Source organism: Cottoperca gobio, chromosome 13, assembly GCF_900634415.1.
Source record: "Cottoperca gobio chromosome 13, fCotGob3.1, whole genome shotgun sequence".
NCBI classification, from domain to species: domain Eukaryota; kingdom Metazoa; phylum Chordata; class Actinopteri; order Perciformes; family Bovichtidae; genus Cottoperca; species Cottoperca gobio.
Genome location: NC_041367.1, coordinates 7,203,387 through 7,226,560, shown reverse-complemented (window position 1 = coordinate 7,226,560; position 23,174 = coordinate 7,203,387). Strand labels below are relative to the sequence as shown.

At 39.9% G+C, this 23,174-nt stretch overlaps 1 protein-coding gene across 2 annotated transcripts; it reads right to left on the bottom strand.

Moving 5' to 3' along the window:
- Nucleotides 1–1,212: 1,212 nt before the first annotated feature.
- porb (P450 (cytochrome) oxidoreductase b) lies at nucleotides 1,213–21,610 on the bottom strand. Of its 2 annotated transcripts, XM_029446882.1 has the most exons (16): nucleotides 21,526–21,610; nucleotides 17,378–17,563; nucleotides 11,132–11,180; nucleotides 9,742–9,870; nucleotides 9,120–9,272; nucleotides 7,750–7,874; nucleotides 7,426–7,515; nucleotides 6,819–6,917; nucleotides 6,417–6,533; nucleotides 6,172–6,290; nucleotides 5,329–5,510; nucleotides 4,966–5,115; nucleotides 4,541–4,808; nucleotides 3,787–3,932; nucleotides 3,223–3,308; nucleotides 1,213–2,874 (listed from the first exon to the last, which is right to left on the bottom strand). In XM_029446882.1, the coding sequence occupies exons 2-16, from the start codon at nucleotides 17,554–17,556 to the stop codon at nucleotides 2,730–2,732; spliced, it is 2,037 nt and encodes a 678-aa protein (XP_029302742.1). In that variant the 5' UTR covers nucleotides 17,557–17,563; nucleotides 21,526–21,610; the 3' UTR covers nucleotides 1,213–2,729. The 2 variants fall into 2 exon arrangements, with proteins under 2 accessions (XP_029302742.1, XP_029302743.1); XM_029446883.1 differs by lacking the exons at nucleotides 17,378–17,563; nucleotides 21,526–21,610 and adding an exon at nucleotides 13,635–14,196.
- Between the last annotated feature and the right edge of the window lie 1,564 nt (nucleotides 21,611–23,174).

Here is a 23,174-nt window from a genome sequence, read left to right as displayed (position 1 = left end):
ATGCACAATGTAATAGGCATTACTTTGTTAGCTTTTATAATCATGTAATTCTTTATTCGTAAAAAAAAAAAACCCATTAATAATTTAACTTTATCAAACTTTACTTGAGTCTACACATTAAATTTGTTGTCATGATACAAACACAGGATAAATCACACATTTCTATTGATATATACTGATTCAATGATTATCATCACACTTAATTCTTACCTACTTTTAGCATTTTAAATGTATTTTTCTATCCAACCTCCATCTCCTCTTACTGTTGTTTTCCTGGTGTGGTTCCTCCTGGGCCTTGGCTCCCATTTTTGTAATGTTAGGTAATGACAGGTCAGGTAGTAGGTCAAATAATCAATGACAAACTCTGGTTCTTCTTTCTCTTTTACTGGGCCTTCTGTCATAGAACGGGCTTGTTGTGATTCTTATTCTTCTTTTGGGTCCATTTTCTCTGGGTTTCTCTTATCAGGGCCTTCTCCTCTCAGCTATGTCTTTTTTTGACAAATGTCATTGTCATTGAATTGAAACATACTAAGTCATCATTAACAATATTAGTTCCACCTGTGCTCTTCTTACTATGAAATGTTTCTATGAAAGCAAAGTCGCAAATAAGTTTTTTATTAACATTTTTTAACTCTTTGATCCCTGTCCCGATTTATCCCCTCCCTCCTTTAAAAAAAAAAAAAGCCTTTTGTTGGGGATGTTTCTCATTTGGTTTTTGAACTTTGAACAGTATGAATACATCTTTAAAATGCAGAAAGTAGTTTTTCTTTTGATCCATTGAAATGCACAGAACTATATTATGTTTCTTCTTTTTAACTTCATTGTTAAACGGACAGTTTTCTAATTTCATGTGCAATATTTAATAAAAGTAAATTATTAAACGAAATATCTTTATAGATTTTATAAACCGAGAACAGGATTTATCATGTCAGATAACTCAGGTTAGTATGGTTGCTTCTGGGACCAGGCAGCTGCTTGATAAATTGACTCATCATTACAACACAATTAAAACAAAAACATATCGCAACCCCGTGTGATTTTAATCTCTCAACATTACCGCCTCATGAGTATTAGTGTGATGAAGCTGAAGCATCATGTCTGATGACAAATGGCTCACAGAAAGTTGAGATAATCTTCCAGAGTAATTACATTGTAGAAGAGTTATAAACTCATAAAGCTTAACCTTATTTAATAACAAAAAATAAATAAATCAACAATTTATACCAATTTTATTCATAAAAAAAAAATGCATGTCTTGTCAAAAATCAATTGTGAATTGGAATAACAAAAAAGTGACAGTACAGAGTAAAATGAATTTCTATCACAATGAATGCATAGACGATAAAAACAAATGTTAAAAAGTTAGTGAAGCTTCAGGGTTTTAAATGCTAACTAATTACATAAGGCAGTGTTCAAAAGGCACAGGCTGCACTTTGAACTGGTTGGCTGACATCCTCAACCTCCATAGATTCACACAAAGGGACTGAGATGAGCACCGGCAGATACAGGAGACACACAACATGTTTGATACGCCTGGTCATCTTCTCCATGTAGTGGTGCATATGTGATTGGAAGAAAATGATATGCATTTCATACTCTGCTGTCAGATGCATATAAAATAAACAACCACCATTTCAGAGGCCAGATCTGGTTTCAAGGACAACATATCAAATGCACATTTTACAAATATTACAGGGTACCTACATATTCATTTTGATCATGTTTAAAGACCTGCTTTCATGGGAAATAAAATACACGTAATGAGCTTCCCCTTTGCATCACTTATTGTGCCTCTCAACATGTTACTGTCACTGATTAAAATTAACAGGAACTTATGCATAACAGGCAAAATCCCTTGTCAAAAGATAATTGCATACTAAGCATAATTGTTCACCCATGAGGACAGTTTGTTACATCAAACATTTTCCTCAGATCGATTCTACATATTTTCTAAAACATTTATTGTATTTGAAGTACTTTCTGACAATACTACAAGATCAGCTCTGAGAGAAACTAAAGTCAGAACCCTTTAATGTCTAAAACGTCTCTTCTGCATCTTCACACTGACAGGACCGCTCGGTATGTTCACATATGATCCAATATTATCAGTCGTGGTGTTACGTCTACAATAAAATCAATTAGATGAAAGTTAAACATATCTCAAGATGGCGAACTGAATGAGCTTTAGAAAATTTCAATTTATATCTTTCCAGGTTCAGTCAAATTATATCATGTACATCGGGAGCTGGGCACATCGGGAGCTGAGCGCAGCGAGTCGCGGTCACACTCAGAGTTGTCATCAGTTTACAAAGCTTTTCTTATTGACTCATTAATATCCCACCCGACCCCAACCCGCGAGCACCCAGACTTGCAGCCGAACACCCAATTACACAAATTCATTCATTTATATCCGAGGATCTTAAACCAGACGTGGTAAACCTTGTTTGTTCTGAGATCGGAGCTCAAGTAAGGAAGCCAGAGGAAGCAGTCTGCTGATCCAGAGTATACGTACAAAATACAGATTAAAACTGCTGAATGGATTTATCAACAAAACCTGCTGAGGTAGTGTTGGCCTCACAATCATGTGCTACCTGTAGCTCACATGAACCAGGGTGATGAACATGCGTTTAATGTTTTTTATATTTAGTCCTGATAAAACAAGACACACAATAAAAAATAAAAATAAAAGAATTTTATAACCTCCACTTGAGTAGCGAGTCTGAAGCTCTTTAACTCCAGACATCCTGTGAGTAGCGTCCCTTGGTCATCAGTTTCTTGATGTAATCTGTGGCCTGTGCGCGCGTCATGCCTCCCAGTTCTTCTCCTATCTCATGGAGGGCCGTCTGCACATCCTTAGCCATGTTCTTTGCATCCCTAAACCAGGAGAGAGATCACATTATCTGTCTGGTCCTCTTTGTTTTAGAGCTTTTTTAAATTATTATATTGTATATTGTTGTCCATCTACGGACGGGTTTTTCCTCTTTAATCAAAAAAGTGATCATCAGCCGGCAACAATGTTCATCTAAAACACTGTGGAAGTTATTTTCTTTCGATTCCTGAATGATGAATGAATCAAAAGCAATTCTCAACATCCCACTAGGAGGTGCCAAAGCACCAAAGAGAATACGAGTTTCCATATTTCAGCATGCGTTTTCTCCAAATGGTCACAAATTGTCAAGGACATTTAATGTTAATCTTTTTCTGGTTAAATGTGTTAATTACCCGCAGACGTAGATATGAGCGTTGTCGGAGTGAATCAGCTTCCAGATGACTTCCTTGTTCGTCTTCATGAGATGCTGCACGTACATCTTTATTTTGGAAAATGGAAAAAGGAAACATTATTCATGTGTGCATCATATACTGTAGTTCCCACACCTTCTAAAACTTCAAAGTCAAGGTCTTTTCAAGGACTTTCAATTCCCTCAAATTCAAGGACCCAACATGGAAGTTTTATTAATTTGCTGCAGGCTCAGCATCGGGCCATATGGATGTCTGGCAGATCTTTAACAAGCCAGTCTTTGTAAATGTCTTTGGTGAGCCACGAGTCCTGAACGTGACATTTTCAAGGCATAGCTGAAAGTTCCCTTAATGTTAGCTTTGTTGCCGCTGTTAAAACTGCGTCATCCGACTTTAATCAATCATGCACGCACATGAACTGTTGCATGAAACAATGACGCACCAGCGGCACGTACACAAGCAGACAGAGGACCGGAGGAATCTCCTTTTTATATTCCACCAAATGGTGTTCAATTGTTTGGCTCTAAGGGAAACTGACAGCAGTCGTACCTTTTGCTCCTGGTCTCTGGAGAAGGCAACATTAAGCTGCGTTAGAACTCCATTCTTCTCCGCTTCCTCCAGCTCCTCCTGGTAGATATAATCCTCGTTCTTATGTCTGCAGCCGAAAAACATCACAGTTTCTCCAACTTCTTTTCCTATAAAAGAAACAAAACAAAACATTGGTTATTTTGCACGTGATGATTATTTCATTCAGACTTTTCATACTGAAGTTTTTAAAAATATAACTGATCAAGAATGTTTTATAAATTACTTTGTAAGTATACGATCCCACAATTCCTACTTAGCTAACTAATAGATCTGTCTCCAGAGAAACCAAGAATGCTAATAACTGAATAAAGATTATTAAAGTGTTAAACATATGTGGAGGTCTTTTCTCTCATCGTTCTAATCTGGTGGAGACAGAAACGAACACCAAACAAGCGCCAAATACGGGTAGATTCTTATAATCTCAAGGTTAATTAGCTAATATGTGGCGATATTTCCAAAGAGTAATCCAACCTTTAAAATTAAAACAGGCTTGAATTTTTGATAAATATATTTGAAAAATGTCGCTTCAAATTTTGCTCTGGCCTTTTCTTTAAGTTTGTACTCAACATAACATCTCAATGAAATGTAATAAAACAAATGTATATTTAACACAAAAAGACAGTCTCCTTGGCCGGTGAGGCAAAAGTAACATTTGGGATAAGGTTGTAAAAAGAAACAAACAACAACAACAACAACAACACACGTCTATAAATACCTTGTTCTTTGAGCCAGCCTCTCTCTTGGATGAAACCCATGAAGGGAGCGATTCCTGTCCCAGGGCCGATCATGATCACAGGGTTTGTGGCTTTGAAGGGCAGGCGGAACTGAGACTTGCGGATGTACATGGGAACAGTGGACTTTTGGCTGTTGTCAGAGACCAGTTTGTTCTTCAGCCAGTTGGTGGCAACTCCCTTGTTCATGCGGCCGGTCAAGGTCTCGTACTCCACCACTACGGCACAGATGCTGATGCTGTTGGTGTGAACCTACAGAAGAGAGGAGAGTGATCAACAGCCCTCTACTTTACGTCTCAGAGCTGACCAACATTTGTGTGCGTCTTTGCTGCCAACACCCATATCAAAAACTATTAAATTAAGTCTGTAACAAGGGGTGTGGTGACCAAAACCACCAGCGGTGAACTACCTTTGACGAGGAGGCGATGGAATAATAGCGAGCCTGGAGACGAGGCAGCAGCTCACACAGGTGGTCTATGGGAGGCTTTAAAGAAGGCATATCCTCCAGGATGGCGAGGATGTTTCTACTGGCACCCTGCACCCAACTGTGGTAGCGTGCCTGTGGAGAAGCAGCACCGGAAAAAAACAATAAAATGAAGTAGAAGAGGTGGAAAGGGTTGAAAAAAAGGGCATCACAAACGTACAGAGACGGATGAGATGTAACATGAAGTAAATAAAGACATTTCAGCAGTCTGGTCTTAAATGTTTTTAATCTGGTGTTAAACATTAATCTAACACTAATGCCAATTAATCTTTACCACCTGGCACTGACCTTGCCCTCAGGTGAGGAAGAGGCCATCTTGCGCATAGTCTCCTGGTCTTTGGGGTCAGAGGCGTACTGTGCCAGCTCGTACAGGACGTTGGTGCGAGGGGGCTGCGTGATATCCAAGTAGTGAGTGAGGGCTGTGCGGTAGCTGGTGGGGCAGGGGAAAGGGTGCTTCTTGTTGGACTCCTCTGAAAAATGTATACATACATTTTATTTGTTTTGAGAATTTCCTCAACATTCATGTCAAAGTCAACTGATGAGAATAAAAGTTTATAAAAGATTTAAAAAAGCATATCAAGGGCAAAATAGAAATGACAAGTTACGGCTCTAATTTATCTGTGATGTAAATGTTTTCTAGATCCTGTCATCTTGACTGTCAAATCATTTATTTTGTTACATAAACGTACGGTTACGTGCCGTTTATCTTATTGCATTACGACACTGCATGTCCATTAAAAGCAGCATTTCATATTTAAATTGTAGGCCACAAAATTCACATCTGTACATGACGTTCCAAAGTGATAACCTCAGCTTGTCTACTAAGTCTTTCATTATTAAGCACTTCCTGTCATTTTTAAATATTGTTAATAAACACTGTGCAGGAGTTGCCTCACGTCATATCACGGCACAGCACATCTGATTACCTGCATGACGATAAGAAACTCATTTAACTCGTACCAAAAGTCAACCCCTTATATTACAGCAATACAACTCAATAGCAGTGATATAACAATATACAATAAATCTGCATTAGGTTACTGCAATTATAGTTATCAAGAGAGGGTTTCGTGAGAGGGTTTCAGGGACGGGCTAGTAAAGTCAACATGCTTCGGCCTTTCAATGCCATACCATCAAGGTTGTTGAGAGAGATAACCACATCAAGGTCCACTCCAAGGATTTGTCCCAACTTGTTCACTAACGCAGAGTCATTTGTGGGGAAAACAGCAACGTGGTCTCCTGACTCGTATCTGAAATCACAGAAAGTGACAAAATCAGACTTTGATCAGTAATCATAAAACCCTTGAGTCTTTCTTCGAGTCATAGAGATATGAAAAAGCATTATGACTTATAGATGTATCCAACCGGTGTCTCACCTGATCTTTGAGCCCGTTATGTCCAACTCCAGGTGCATAAGATGTCTATTACCGGCTTTGTTGAGTCTGCGGTTAACAGTGACTGCAGCCAGGAAAGGGTTTTTCGAATCAAAGGGCCTTTAAATAAAAGAGCAACACTTAAATGTGAAAATGCATTTTACAAACAGGGCTGGAAATAGTCACAAAAGAGAATAAAGAAATTATAAAGATCTATAGCTCTATGAATAAATGAATGATTAATGTTTGATTTAAAAAAGGCTGCTGAAATATGTTTCCAATGTCCCACTAGGGGGCATAGAGCAAAAGAAAGTGACCTTTAGTAAACTTTGCAGTAGGTTATAAACATAGGTTGAATGAGAGTAATGAGTGAGCAAACAGCAGCGTGTTGTATACTGTACTCACGGCTTTTGGACCTCAAAACTCTTCAGGCGGCCAATCTCTCCCGTGTACACTTTGTTCATGTTGAGGTCCGTGTGCTCCTTCAGCTCGTACTGCCGTATGCTGTGAGGGGAAACAACAAGTTAGCCTCCTCAGATACAGAAATCACTTTAATTCATAGTCAAATTAAATAAAAATGTCAAGATGACACTTTTTAGGATTTTTATTTTAGGATGATGCATGTCAAATAACACTTCAAAGTATTCTTGCCATTTGTTCATTTCACATGCCGATGGATGGGTGGGGTTTATCATGAATCAATTATGTCCAGATTTAGCATTATATAACAAGTGTTAGTCTACATAAGGAGTCTCAGCCAAGATGAAAATATGGTCTTATGTTACTGAAGAATAGTGTTAAAATATGTGAAAACTACCTTCCATCTGAAGAAGACAACACTTTGCTTAAGATTTACTTCAGGACACACAAGTTAGTGTTAATGTTTTTAATGTTCCCGGCTTTAAAGAAGCTAAAGAGCTAGAATAGGGGGGGGAAAAAAGGTTTAAGGTAAATTTAAGACAATTAAAGAATGATGGTGATTGAAAAGGAGGAAAGAAAACAAAAAACAAACCTTGAGTCATCGCCTAAGGCTTCCACTCCAAAGTGCTCACAGACCGCCGGCCAGAACTGCTCTCTCCATGAAACAAAGTCCTCTTCCAGACTGGAAAACAAAAGCAGGCCACTCAGCAGAGAAAAACGTTTGAATTCAATCTTGTTCAACAAATTAGACCTCTTGTTTACGATGATAACCATGTACATTTTAGTCTTTTGAAATTAACCTACAACAAGCTAATTGTTTTAAAGTATTGCACCCCATAATGTGTTTGATGCAACAAACATACTGATGATGATCTTTTATTATTTTGGGGTCAAAAATGTAAACAGCGTCACTCACTTGCCATCATCATCTCCTAAACCAAGGTCAAAGATGCGCATGGCCCCAAGTTCTTCCAGCCTTTTGTCAACATATACTCCCATTGCATTGTAGTGTTCATATGTCTTGTTGCCCAGAGCAAATACCTGGAGACAGAACAGGGCAGAGAGAGACGATCAGTAAGTGGCGTGTCAAGTTTAGTTGACAAGCAATTTATTCTCCTAAAATATAGAATGAAAACAACAAGCCATCGTGAACAAAGTCTTACAAGAGACCCTGAAACATCTGTAACGTATGTAGTCGCTCTAATGCAGACCAGAGACAAGGGGTGTTGTGATATTCACAATAACGATTGATATCATGTTAATAATACACATATGATAATCTAGCGTCCACTAAATCATTACTTTGTCTCCCTCCGCCAACGACCCACACACAAATGTGTCATTTATTTGCCTAAAAAAACAGAATAAACAAAGTTAAAGATGAATTTGACTAATAATTATTATTATTTTATTTTCAATTGGTATCAGTATAATATAGTTATTGTGAAATCTTTTGGCCACGATAATCGTGTAATCGTGACGGCGCTACAAGAGACAATAGATGAAATACAGGAGGAAGGTGCCAAAGAATTTTGCTAGATTTCCCACAGTCAAGTTCTTCACTCAAATGAGGCCATGCGCTCTGCGCACCCCAACATTGACACAATGACGCACACGCACAGATCGACCAGACAATATGACACACAATGCCCTTTCTTTCATGGTGCACACAAAAGGCCAACACAGCTCATGCAAGTGAAGCCTGCGTGCTGTACGTCAGCACGACACACCGGCCGGGCAAACTGACATAGCGTGACTGGCAAAATAAAACAGGTTGTGAAGCAGCAATAGTGGACGAAATGTTATTTATATGCAAGTGATTCATATGCTTTATGTTGCTCAAAGGAGTAATGCACATCCAGCCTGTATATCCCAGTGATCATCTCTAACAAACATCAAAGGGAAATCATTTGCATGGTTTGATTTGTTGGGAGGGAGCAAAAAAACAGCAATAATATAGTTAATGTGCACGTGTTTAAATAAAAAATGTAATCAATTGAGCTCATATGATTTTAACAACTAAACTACAGACGCAACAATTAGTGTATGGTCATTGGGAAGCCTAATGCACCACTAACACAAACTTCCTACACAACTAGAAAAGGGCACTCAGTAAAGTGCACATCTTGGCCAGGTGCGTTTCCCTCTCTCCCGGCTCCTTTATAGACACGATGGCAGTTACGATAACACGCACAACCAAACACAAGATCCCCCCTGTCAGAAATAATAATGACATTTTATGACAATTTAGACAATTCTCAGTTGTTCTTGATCATAAAGACTCACAGTGTAGTTTAGTCCGGAGAGGTTTTCACCATCATTTTCCTGCAGCCAGTCATAGAAGTCCTGGGCGTTGTCTGTTGGGTCTCCTTCACCATAGGTGGCCATGCAAAATATGGCGAGGGAGTTTTTAATCTCAGACAGACGGGACAGCTCCCCCTGAAATATGAGACATCAAAAATCAGAGGCCGTGAGCACTAATCATTTAGTCTTCAATATCTGACTTGCTGTCAAGAATTGCCCCGTCAGCCAATTTGCAAGTTATTAAAATAGCATACGCATTATGTTCTGAGCGCATGCCGTCCTTGCTTCTCTATGGACTCACCTGCATGGACATGTTTTATTTCAGCACCGCAAGTTTATAATTAGAAGAGATTATATTACTCTGGCAGGGATTATTAACTGTTATTTGGCTCAGTTAGGATCCGTGTTGGGATGTGTATTATATAATCATTAAAATGACTCATGTCTGGACAATTCAGGAGAATCAGATAATGACTAATCAGCTGATACACTGAATGAATGGTTTACCATAGTAACACACTGACTTCTTCAGCACTGCAGTGATAATAAGTCATATCCAAAAGATTGAGGTTAGTTGTAATTCTGTGGTTTGATTGCACATTACCATTTCGTACTCCTCTGGATCGGCAGACATTCCCTTCATGCCGTAGCGTTGAGCGTCTTTGGATAGTCTGTTGGCAAATTCCTCTCCTGTGCCCGTCTGAGAGCCGTAGAACACAATGATGTTCTTGCCCTGTTTACACATTGACAGAAAAGCTTTTAGTTGGGGCATGTAAATAAATTCCCAATGTAGTTGGCAATGCAGCATTTCATGCTTTGGGAGAAAATAGAGTTCTTCTGCAAGTGAAAGGAAGATAAAAGTGTAAAAAATAAATTAACATGATCTTCAGTTTAAAAATGCCCGAATTAAAATTGAACACATTAAAACAATTAACTAACATTATCTGCAGAATGTGAAGAGGTAACAGTGTTAACGTTATGTCACAGATGTGTTGCAGAGATATGTACTGAAGTAGCAGTCTATCTGACTAGCCAGTGTGTAATACCACGTGTTCCTCTAGAGGCGATAGTGAGTCATTGTAGCGCCAGTCTGCCCTCAGTACAGAGGGAGAAGTAGAGCTTCCTGACTCAGGCAGACTTGTCAATATTACATCCATGATCCCTGCACGTTTTTGATAGTTTGTTTTGTTTTAATCCAAAGTGGCAGAAACGAGAAAACGACTTGCACCCCGCCTCTTCCTCACCATTTACGGGAGACTGCTTCGCCGGGAGTAGAAAAAGTTATTTAGACCGACTAATGAACCGACAGACTGACACAGGAGTAAAAAATACACATTCAATATGCTAGAAGAGAGAGATATACTTCTGTATAATACAATACACAATATAAAGAACACACTATAATACTCTAAAACGTAGAATACAATAAATATAATAGATGGAGCCAGCAGTAGAGGTGAAATACTGCCCCCTATTTATTTGCAGGTTGCTCGGAAATTACACATTGAACCTTTAAAGAAAAAAAAAACAACACGTATCTTTACATACACAAACAGCTCCATCGGTACATGCATTTGTGAGGATCAATACTTTATCCTCGCCTTCATAACAAAGAAAAACCGAGGCGAAACTAAATGGCACTGTGAACCAAAGTTATTTTCTGCCACCATCATGGTATCTCAACTATTTGATGCAAAACCACATGATTCAAAACCAAAGTATTTTCTCATGGCTGGCCTGAAAACAGAGGACCATCAAAGTCAAAGCAGTGTTTCTAAATGAAGAACTGCGTACAATTCGCAATGCTAGGGGAGATCGTAATGCTAATCATATTCTTTATCCACTGTTCAAAGATTCACAGTCTTCATTTAAAAAAGTAATGTTTTATAAACAACAGCAACAAAACTGCTCCTGGAGATGTTTTGTGGAAACTCGAGACAGTTGAAACAGAAAACAACTGAAGCAGAAATGATGGGAAGGATAACATCACTTACGGTTTTCTTCATTTTCTCGATGAAACTAGTCTCTCTTGTGGTGGGTGCTCTAGGAAACAAAAACATAGATTTGACTTGTTATCAAGTGATTTAAGAATAAATAAAACACAAAGACACAACCTCTCCTTTACCAGCGGATCTTCTTTCGTCTTTCCTCATAACATCTCTATTTGAAATCATCCTACTTTGACCCAGGAGAGGTGGAAGTACTATAGTAATATAGGCCTGTCTTTGTGATACACATTACTGCTGGCAACCAACAAACACTAGTGTGTCAGGGTCATATGATCATTTTAAAAATCAGAATTGTAAATTGTGGTGGCCAAATAACATTTTAACCGTCACACCCTTCTCTCTCGCTCCCCCATTTCTACACTGTCAAATGAAAGTGACGATGCAACAACAACAAAGTGTAATTAAAGTTAATGTTTTAGTCACATAATGAGTTTGGTCTGATACATATTTTATGTGGTTCATTCAGTCGTCATATTGTGATGCAATCATTTCCAGAAAATAGTGTCTTAATAGTGTCTTTGCAATATTGACTTATGCAAGTAATGATTTCAATAATCAGGTTCTAAATAAATGCTTAGCACCAACTCTGTGGGCAATTTGTTTAGTCATGGTTAGTGTAATTCTGACAGCAGCAGGGAGTAGCAGAGCAGTGACTCACTGGCCCTACGAGCGTCGCACTAACTGTACGAGCTCATGTACTGAGCAGACGCCTACATCATGCAATCTTCAGTACTGAAACGTGTAAAGTGGTTGATAGGTAATTACTACAGGTTACACCACATGGTCATTCAAAATCTTGAATTAGATTCATCCTGGGAGTAATTCATGGAGGAGGAACAGATCAAAACAACATGTGCAAAACACAGAGCAAGTAAGAAGGGACACAGGAAGCAAAATCTATTATCAAGCCAAATAAAAGGAAACGCCGCTTCATTCAGCATCAAAGGTCCAAGTGGACAGCTGCAACTCTGTCCGCACTGTAAAAATTAAACGGCTCCACATAACTAAAAGCAGAAATAGTATGCCAGATGAATATGTTGTCAGAGTTGCCACATCCAAAAGCAGCAAGGCCGTAGGATGGACATAAAAGCTACGAGAAATCCAGACCGTATAATAATCTTTCTATATTCACATATTTAGTCAAACAATTTACAACCTAAAGAACCCATCCACTGAGCAGTGGTGTGCAAAGTGCAGGCATGTGGGATTGATGCCCGACATGCCATAAAGATGGACCCCCGTGGGTAATACGGATTGGACTCCAGAATTCCTGATCAAAATGTAAAACAAGCATTTTGCCATCTGCCTCACAGTCCCTCACCGGGGGAGGATTTTCTGTGCATCATTATAAAATATCAAAAGTATCTTGAGCATTTGTAAAATTAAACATAACGTGCATGCAGCTAAATATATAGCTTTGATTTCTCGCTCTGTGTAACTCTAAATACAAACTAATATTTAATGATATTGATCAGTTGGATCATTAATAACTTCCCAATCAGAAATTGTATTTTTATAATCTCCCCATTCAATAAATACTTGGGTTACATTAGTTTTATTTTAATCTCAGTAGACTACAAAGTCTTAATTGGAAGAATATACAGGAAGAAAATCAATAACATGTGGAGAATTGTTAACACATCATTAGTGTTGTGGAACTATTAATTGTAGCCTGAAATTATTATAATTATAACGTTTAAACATTATTTCAAGGACACAAAATGGTGTTTGCAAATCATATTGGTTTTAAATATTAGTATTCATAAAACAGTAATAAAGTAATCTGCCTGCAATGGCTCGAGTCCCATATGAAAACAAACTCATGCATGCTGGCGTTTAGTCATTGTTTGAGCAATTTACAATTTAGTCCAAATAGTTCCGAGCTCATCATCTGTATATAATGTTAACTTTTTATTCATTCATCCATTCAGGAACTAAACATGTTCAAACAAACAAACTGAATAACTTCAGTCTTAATCTGCAACTCTCAAGGAAAGAAGACGGAAGACCCAATAATTAAATTGTGTTTGTTGTCAAACTGATTTTATGACATGCATCTCTTACATAACCTACAGGACCATTGTGTGGCTTTTGAAACTGCCAGTTTGTGCTAGAAACAAGCAAATTGCACTGTGTGTGTTTTGTCAGTCCAAAACCCAGGTTTTCAGTTTAATAGGATATAAAACAGAGAAGCAGGAAATCTCCATATTTGAGTATCTAAAAATAGCATTAGTCGATTATCAAAAACAGTTGGTCATTTTCTTTTTGTCTAAATCGATTAATCGTTGCAGCTCTAGAACCAAGCCACTAGTTCAACACTTACAAGGTGTCATTCAAAAAAATACACACCCACGTGTGATCTATGCTATGAAACTAAACAGTCAGATTAAACAATAGCTGGTGACATTTTCAAGAAAGTATCGTTAAAAAAAAAAATCTCTCTCATTCTGTGCCTTAGAAGGAGCATCAAATCAAACACTTTACAGACCTCTCAGCAGCATCTCTCCTGTCCTCTGGCAGGGAGAAGACACAGCCCATGGCATGCAGCCACTGCCACTAGCACCACTGGCTAGGCCACGCCGGGAACCGCCACGCTCAGGACGTCAACACTCCACAACCACAGAATGGAAAAATGAAACCAGTCCAAAAAGGCAGCCGAACACTCGCAGGTCTGGAAGAGCTGCCTTCCTTCACCTAAGAGGCTCCAACACGATATGAACTCTGGCTCTTCCTGTGCTGCTCTCTGAAACCAGCAGCGTCTGTTCTCCACACACACACACACATATATATATACACACACACACACACACACACACATACATATACACACAGCCTACAAGCCCTGTCAGTGTCTGGCAACCGCTGAGGACACAATGGTGGGAAACTGACTTTCCCATAAAATGTAGCAGAGCTGCAGACCCACACTTTTGACTCACACAAACACACACTGAAACATTCTCGGGCTGAAAATGCCTTCCTCCTCATCCCCGCCCCTTTTCCTCTCCGGTCTGAAAGGTGTTGGGAATGAAAAAGTTTACAAGATCCATTCTGAGCCTTTGGCTGGTTATCGGAGCAACTCCTCAGTGGATCATTGAAGGAGGGGGAAAGAGCTGTGAATGGTAGTTTCTTTTTACTGAAGTATCCCCCGCCCCCATCTCACTGGAGGAGAGAGGGGAATGTCATTGCTATGGTAACCTCATTTATCATAAAAGGATTCCATTTGTGACATGGTCTTTCTCCAATGGCAGAGCAGCTCAGCCCACACACACATACTCAAAAGAAAAACAGGGGAGTGGGGAAAGAAGAATGAAAAAGAAAAAAGTAACTCAGGGCAAAGAAAGGGTTGCTTGTCTTCTTCAACTTTCCACCTTTGGAGAGGACTCACAAAAGCAGCTTGGCTCGCCCTCCTCGTTTGCTCTCCAGGGAACTTTCAAAATGGTTTCAGGGCCAAAAACAAAAGCACAGGAAGACATGGAAGACTACGCCCCCTTCATAACAGTTAGGTAATCACTGCTCCCTTTAAGGGGAGGGGAGAACAGCTCTTATGTTCCCTTCCTGTATTCCCGCCCTCCACAGATGCACAAAGCAAAATGTGCTCTACAGGGGTCTTTCCCCCTTTTAAGCCAACCTCCTGCTTTCATACAAATGGTCAGGATCGCCCCCACTCAGCCTCCAACACATAACCACACAAGACCTCAGCCACACAGCGAGTGAGGCTGCTGCTGGCACAAGGCTTTACGATGGTCACCAAAGAAATTGTGTTTTGGGTGGGGAGGGACTTAAAAATGGCCAGTGGAAGGGGAGTCCACTGACGTTAAGCCAGTGGTTCCCAAAGTGGGGGGCGTGCCCCCTTAGGGGGGTGCAGAGCTATTGCAGGGGGGGGGGGGGGGGGGCGGCAAGGCTTGAGCCCTGCTAGCATAACATAGACAAGTTTGTGACAGGGCTCCCACGGGGGCCTCGAAAATATTCTTATCTACAAAAGGGAAGGCCTGCAGAAAAGGTTTGGGAACCACTGTGTTAAGCCAAGCCTCCATCACTCCACTGATAAGTGATGACTCACCGGCCTGTCACAATTATTACATAGTTGCCTAATTGGGAGTATTTGAGCTGATGGCGATCACTTTGCAAAGTCATTAGATTCCACAAATCAATATTACAAGTGTTGCAACAAGAAAAGAAAAAAAAGAAAGTGAATTACATGAGTTTCAATTAGTTTGGTTGAGGCAAATAAGCGGTCTATCTGAGCACAAGGTTACATACTTTGCTATCTAGCTCTTATTTCTGTTGGATGGGTTCTTTTAGATCATTTCCATAAAAAAGGTTGGATGTAAAACATGGCATTATAAGAATAATGAAGTAGTGAACTGGGTGTCTCAGGCTCAGGATCCCCTCTTCTTTTCTCTCTACATCAAGTCAGTTGGCGCCGTTACTCACTCACATGGCTTTTCCTACCACAGCTATGCAGATGACACTAAACTGATCCCGTCTTTTCCTCGGTCTGAAACCAAGGGGACAGAACAAAGTTCTGCTTGATATCTCTCAGTGTCTCTGCAACATCAGTAGGATACGTCCATTCCCAAACCAGGTTGCAGGTTCTTGTCCAGGCTCATATCATCTTGTGCTGGAGTCCCCGCATGAGCCATCCGACCTCTACAGCTCATCCAGAATGCAGCAGCCCAGCTTGTCTTCAACCATCCCAAGTTCTCCCAGGCCCATCCTACATCCACAACGTTGTCAAACCATAAACCTCAGCCCGTTAAAGCCCCCTGTCTGCTACTGCCAATTGGCACTCACTACAAAAGGGAGACCAGCTACCGCTCTTCAAGGTCAAGACTGTGTTCTGTTCTGGATCCAAAATGGTGAAAGGAACTCCCCCATCGACATCATGACAGCAGAAACTCTACACTTCTTCCGTCCATACTGAAAACTCATCTGTTCAGACTGTACCGTGACACATAAAAATAAATAAATAAAACGTCTCCCTTAATGTATTAACCGTCTTGAACCACTTTGTTGTTACCATAGGTCGGCCTACACAGCAGTTTCAGATAAGCCATTTATAAATCTGTGCAGCAGAGAAGAAACATTATTTCAGAAAAATACTCAGACTCTCATTTGCCAACACTTGCAACATTTCAATGAGTAGCCCTTGAAATTGGATTCAGGTATAGTTGTAAAGCCAAACACAACAGCACCGCTGTGTGGCATGAAATAAACAGAAAATGTTTGTATGAAATTCATGATTGTGAGAGCCCTTAGTGATGAGGGAACAGAGTCTTAAAGGCAGGTGAGAGAGAGAGAGATAGAGAGGTTAAGTAACAGAGACTGTGAAAGAGCAGGGCACCTGCCCTACTTTTGCATCCAAGAGAGAGACAGAGGCACAGACGTAAACATAGACATCAAGGGGCGGTCAGATCAATTTAAAGAGACAGAGGAGGGGTGGCCATGCATGGCAGACTCAGACCACCAACTCCTCCAACATTCTGCTTTAGGAAGGAGAGAGCGAGCGAGCGAGAGAGAGAGAGACTGAACGCGCAGGGCAATCAGAGGGAAAACAAAGTTGCTGCTAGTGGAACATTTACAAACCGTAAACCCTGCACTCTCACACACTTAATTGTGTCAACTTATACAGTCTAAGTAAAATATTTCTTTAGTAAGTGCTTTTATGTAATGAGACAACGCAACATCACTGATGATACACACACACCTATTCATTATTCTTCTCCATGTTGAACTATAAACCAACATACTCCCTTCAGTGATCAATGAAAGTATTCCCTCCAGCTGCAGAAAAACATGTGCAATTCCAGATCAGCATACAGTATTGTATAGCTTTTCCATAAACTACAGTATGTGTGAGAACAAAAACACAATTTGGCGATAGACGTTTGTTTTGGCAAAACATTCTTGGTCCAAAAACAAAAACTAAGAATTTGCTTATAACAATACTCAGTATTGCATTGTTATTCTAAATACTCAAGAGTTAAACTTTTGCAGCTGAGCCCAGCTCTCGCCATCAACATATTTTGTTCAACTAAAATTACTTTTTAAAATGACTCAATATAAGCTCTCCTCTTTATATTTGCAGCTTAAGGGTTTCAACTTGTTTCTTTACAGTAGCCTTCATTTATTTATATTTAAGATGTAGTCAGATCTTAATTGGATAGTAGTACTCCAAACTCTTTAAAAAAAAAAAGAAATCTAAAAAGATATATTTTGATTGACACTCACGGTGTGTCGAGCTTCTTGAATTCAGGGATGGGCTCGGGGTTCTTGCGGGACATGAACCAATAAATGACAAGACCAACAATCAGGGAGAAGAGGAAGAGGTCCAGGTTGCTGAAAAGAGGCTCCTCTTCATCCACCAGGGGCTCCGTGTGGGCGGTGGTATCAGCGTCCATGTCTGCCATGTTGACACTGTACATAGGGACAGCACAAACAATGTTAAACCATCTATGAACCACTGGAATAGTGCAAAACGTATATGATTGATTGATTATTTGACAGAAAAGAGCCATAATTGTTTTCAGTATAAATAGCAAATATTTGCCCCTTTCAGCTAATTTTATTGCATAATAAATCATAAAAGCTTGAAGACATTTGTTATGACTGTGGGGTCAATCTGCATTTTGGAAAATTGGTGTCAATTCTACAGTATCAGTTAAAAACTCCAACTGAACAAAACTGGAGACTGTCATAGAACAGGTTAAAATGCTGCACAGAACAACATGATCGCTAACATATGTGAGCCGTATTATTCACGTCATACAGAGATGGCTTTTGTGCACGCATTATTGGACATTTGGCTTTACATACTAGAACATTAACACCCACTGCTTTCGACACAAGAGGAATCTCTTGTCGAACAATACAGCAACGACAGGAGCTCTTTTCACACGGAGCATGAAAGTACGTCCCGTTCTGAGCTCTCAAGTTTCAACTTGGGCCAAGGAGTGAAAACAATAAGCTAGGACTGGATATTCCACAAGCAGAAAACAGTTTGAACAACACAGCCATATACACACTCACTCACTCATTCATTCACTCAAAGCAATTTTAATCTAAATTAAAATGTATATTTTAATGATATTTTCAGTGTGTGATCGTCTCTTATTTAACATAGTGTGTAACATTTTGTCTATGATCAGAAGAGTGGTCTCGCATAGCCAGACCTATCTCCCCAGTGCTGTGTCAGCAGAAGGTCTGACTGCACCGGTTATCATTTGGTACAGGGGGGAAAAGCGCTCTCGCTTGTTTGTATTTCTTTAAACCAATCACAATCATCTGGAGGCATTGCTAAGCAACAAAGTCCCTTAGCAGGAAAAACAATGCAGTAACAGTACCTTAACTATTGGTGGTACAGTTGAATTGTATTGCAATGTATTGCAGACTGGTATACAGGTTGGGGTTATGGACAGACATTATATTGATACATTTTGTCCACCCCATTTATGTCAATGAGGAAAGAATAACGATTGTTGTAATACTAATGTTAAGTATACTCATCCAAGAGACAAGGTGATAGCCACAAACATCACTCATACAGTATAAGTGTCTCCTATCTGTTATAGATATATGATATAGTATCTATGCCGACTGCTTTGCTCAGTAATCTCCCAGCAGGGTCAATTAGCAGCCCAAACTGAAAACACAAGTACCTCCTGTTTCAAGTTCATTGTGTGTCATATATTAATGAAAGGTAGTAACAACTAGAGACCACCTTGTGATGGAGTCACACCAGCCGCAATGCCAAATCAGGCCAAGGGCCAATGGTTCCTTCCCCACTTCCTATCCTCTACTTCTGGCATCCTGATTAAGGTGATATCTGTGAGTTTCAATAGCCAGCTATCATCTTCAGAAGCATTGTGTGACTGATTAGGGGGAGTTGCCACCACAGCTGTAGCCATCCAAGAAATTAATTCTGAAACAAAGACAAAAGGAGTCTTTCATGGGTGGATAAGTGGGAAGCAAAGCCGATATTAACTGGGCTAAGTATCTTGTTCTGCTTGCTCTTCCCTCTCCTTATTCAAATATATGTATACTTTCCATTCCTGTTCATGCGTCTTTTCGTAGATATTACAGGCCTCGCACATGCTCACAACATCACCGTAACCTCTCGACTTCTATCCATCTCATCTGCTCCACACATACCCAACACCTTGTCACAAGGGGCCTTTGGAACTGTCAGTCAGCTACTCGCAAGACTGACTTCATCTCAGGCTACGCCTCCCAGCAACCCCTCGACTTTCTTGCCCTCACTGAGACTTGGATGACACCAGATAGCACTTCCACCCCTGCTGCTGTCTCCACAGCTTACTCCTTATCCCACTGGCCCAGACCCACTCCCTCCAGCTCCCTGGTTGGATCACTGTGAAGTGTGTGCTGACAGAACCATCCTACTGGCAATACATTCAAACCTCCTTCTCCAACCCCAAAAAACTACTATGCTGGTTTCAAGACAAGGTCACTGAACTGAGACTGCCCTCCTTATTGTCACTGAGGAATTTCACACTGCTAGATCAGCCACCCTCTCCTCTATTGTCACCCTTCTGGTCTTTTCTGCTGTGTTTGACACAGTGAACCACCAGATCCTCCTTTACACCCTCCAAGAACTGGGAGTCTCAGGCACTGCAATCTCCCTGCTCAAATTGCACCTCAAAACACCACACCAACAGGTAACAGTAACTTGGAGAGGATCTGTGTCAGAACCCTGTCAGCTCACGACTGGCGTTCCTCAGGGGTCCTTCCTGGGTCCCCTACTCTTTTCTCTGTACACCAATTCACTTGGCTCGGTCATTCACTCTCATGGCTTCTCCTACCGCAGCTACACAGACGACACTCGACTGATTCTGTCTTTCCCCCGAAACCCAGATGGCCGCACAAAATATTTCTGACATCTCTCAATGGATGTCTGCACACCACTTGAAGCTCAACCTCGACAAGACCAAACTGCTTTTCCTTCCAGGGAAGGGCCCTCTCATCCAAGACCTTACTATCAACATCAGCACCTCTGTTGTTTCCCCAACTTGTACTGCACGGAATGTGGCTGTGACACTAGACTACAAACTATCCTTCACTGCCAACATTGCTGTAACCGCCTGCTCCTGCAGATACATACCATACTGACCCAGAAGGCAACGCAGGTTCTGGTCCATGCTCTTGTCACCTCACGCCTTGACTATTGCAACTCCCTCCTAGCTGGTCTACCTTCATATGCTATTCCAACCTCTACAGCTCATCCAGAATGCTACCAACCTACCCAAGTTCTCCCACACTACACCGCCCTTCCGCTCCCTTCACTGGTTACCAGTGGCTGCTCGAATCTGCTTCAAGACACTGGTACTGGCCTACAATGATGTGAATGGATCCGCCCCTTCCTACATCCAGGAGGTGGTTAAGCCATACACCCCAGCCTGCTCACTTTGCTCTGAATCGGCCAATCGTCTCGCTACTCCCTCACTGCGAGTGGGACCCAGATACCCCTCAACAAAAACCTGCCTGTTTGCGATCCTGCCTCCAAAACGGTGGAACGAGCTCCCTATTGATATCAGGTCAGCAGAAAGTCCTCACATCTTCCATCGCAGACTGAAAACCCACCCGTTTCGACTGCACCTTGGCCAATCATATATATGTTTTAATAATAACAATAAGAAGAAGAAGAATTACTTAAATTGGTTTAGCTTATTTGAAGCTAATGTACTGCAATTCAAATGGTTTGGCCTATTTAAAGCTAATAAAGTCAAGTGAAAGAGGCTTCAGTTGCTGTTGCCACTGGAGGGCTTGAATGTTCAATGAAATCAGACATGGACCAGGTTCACAAGGGTTCATCCTGACAGTTCACCTCTTCTACTTAGAACAAATAGTGATGTAACACTCAAAGTAGTGGCACCGCTTTCCGACAGCGTGAAAACAAGTTTCACGTTTAACCTATACACCAGTTTCCCGTTTATAATACAACGCTGACAAGCAAATACATTGAATGAGAATCAAGAACATAGCAAGAGGGAGAAGACTTAGGGCCCTGACTATTCACTGGACAGTGACAACAGTGGCTGAAAACATATACTATAAAAAAATTAAAATGAATAGAAACACATGCCGACCACAGTTTAATTTAAAGACTGAACAGCATAAACTTGTATTTTAAACTATACATGCCAAAGAAGAGACTTGCTCCACAGAAGTTAGCCACAGTTTGCGTAACAAACCGGTGTCAGCACTTCTCTTAAGATAATGTTTCACTGAACGGTTTGTTCAGTTTCTAGTTTCGGTATGAATCTATGATTGCGGACGTGTGCTTCCCACAGACTGCCACAGACTGCCACAGACTACAGCTCAATATAAAACGATATAAAATATGAGTTTGGTGTTGTGCTTACCTTCGCCTCCCCTCTTTGTGTCAGGCTCACGGAAGGAAACTTTACGCCATGTAGGATCAAACCAACTCCATTTTGGCAGCGGGGGTGTATTTTTGCACTTTCAACGACAAATAAAAACAATCCAGACATGGTTTCACCAATTGAAAAACTACAGACGTTTATGTTTTTATGAAACGTTTCTGTATAAACTATCTATTCTAAAATAAGCGTGTTTTAAAAAATCTTTTCAGCAAACACGTGTTTCAATTTTGGTCGGTCCACAAAGGCGTTACACAATATCACTGTGCGTATGTAATTTGCTAGCATAAATTACTGTCGAGGTGCAGCAGGGTAAGGGTCATGGTTACATCACAACCAGCACATACAACAACTGTGACAGACTGAAAATCAGTCTTATCAAACGTGTCCTCCTCAACCTAAAGGATGTTTATGTTCACAGTACCAAGGACACGTGTTACATAGCCCAATAACCTGTGAGGTTTCTGCATGCATGCATGCTTATAGCAGAAAAAGTATTTACATTATTTACTTAAGTAAAAGTAACGATGCAATTACAATACAAATATTTTAAATACTACTTAAAAATATATGTAAAATGTAAGAGCTCGGCAGGAATGTGCAAAACAAGACAATATACTGTACGGTATGCAGTGGATTTACACTAATCATGTATAAAAGATTAACGGGCTAACATATTAAGAGTATGTATAATACGTATATGTATATTATTACGGTCTTAGTTTTAGTTAATTTTCTTGTTTAGATTTTAGTTTATTGTTTGTCTCTTTCTTCATATTTACCTCTGTGTGTTTCCTTATGTTGTTTTTGCAATTTCCCATTAAGATCAATATCTATCTTATAGGCTATTTTATATTTCTTTCTTTCTTTCTTTTCAGATTGAGATTTTAAATACTAAATCAGTTTATGAAATATGAAGCGACCGGGTAGTACATAAAGATAATACATTAACTCCACCTTGAAATCACAACATCCTACTGCTAACATATTAATAGGACAATAATAAGGATGCAATAATATACAGTAATATAACACTGTTACAATTTGTTGCTAATACTCCTGTACTAGGACTTTTATAGCCATTGTGCTACTTTTAAATAATCCAAATACTTTTTCAACCACTGCCTGTGAGTGGTATATTGTATAATATGTTATAATATGCATTTTTAAAGTTATAGCAGACGGAAGTGGAGCTTTAATTACTTTAAACTCTCGGGCAGTTTGATTTATAATTATAATGCATTTTGTATTACAACACAGGAAAGAAAAAAATTGTCCAATGTAACATAATGAGATAGAATGAGATGCACTTTTTTAATTTTTGCAGGGTGACTCAGATGTTACAGCCCAACTTTAAATCAACCATATAAAAGGAAAAAAAAGGATTGAAGGGCTGCAATCAAACATATATTCAGACACATGTATGGACAAGCACAAGCTATGTAGAAGTACTAAAATAACAGCTTCACAGAGGCTAAAAGAAATGCTTTATTGTTTTTTTAGTCATTGTTTATCTTTTCCTATGACATTAATTTGACTAATTATACAAAGACAAGAACATGGATCTACATTTATGTACATGTTTTATAATAACAGCAACAATCTATAATAATTTGATAGCATATTAGCAA

Excerpts from the sequence above, each read along its gene's own strand:
- porb (XM_029446882.1), bottom strand. The coding sequence starts at position 17,556 with ATGGCAGACATGGACGCTGATACCACCGCCCACACGGAGCCCCTGGTG. Across the intron at positions 6,291-6,416 it reads ATAACGGGCTCAAAGATCAG|ATACGAGTCAGGAGACCACG; the intron begins GTGAGACACCGG and ends CTGTGATTTCAG. Across the intron at positions 2,875-3,222 it reads GCTCATATCTACGTCTGCGG|GGATGCAAAGAACATGGCTA; the intron begins GTAATTAACACA and ends CTCCTGGTTTAG.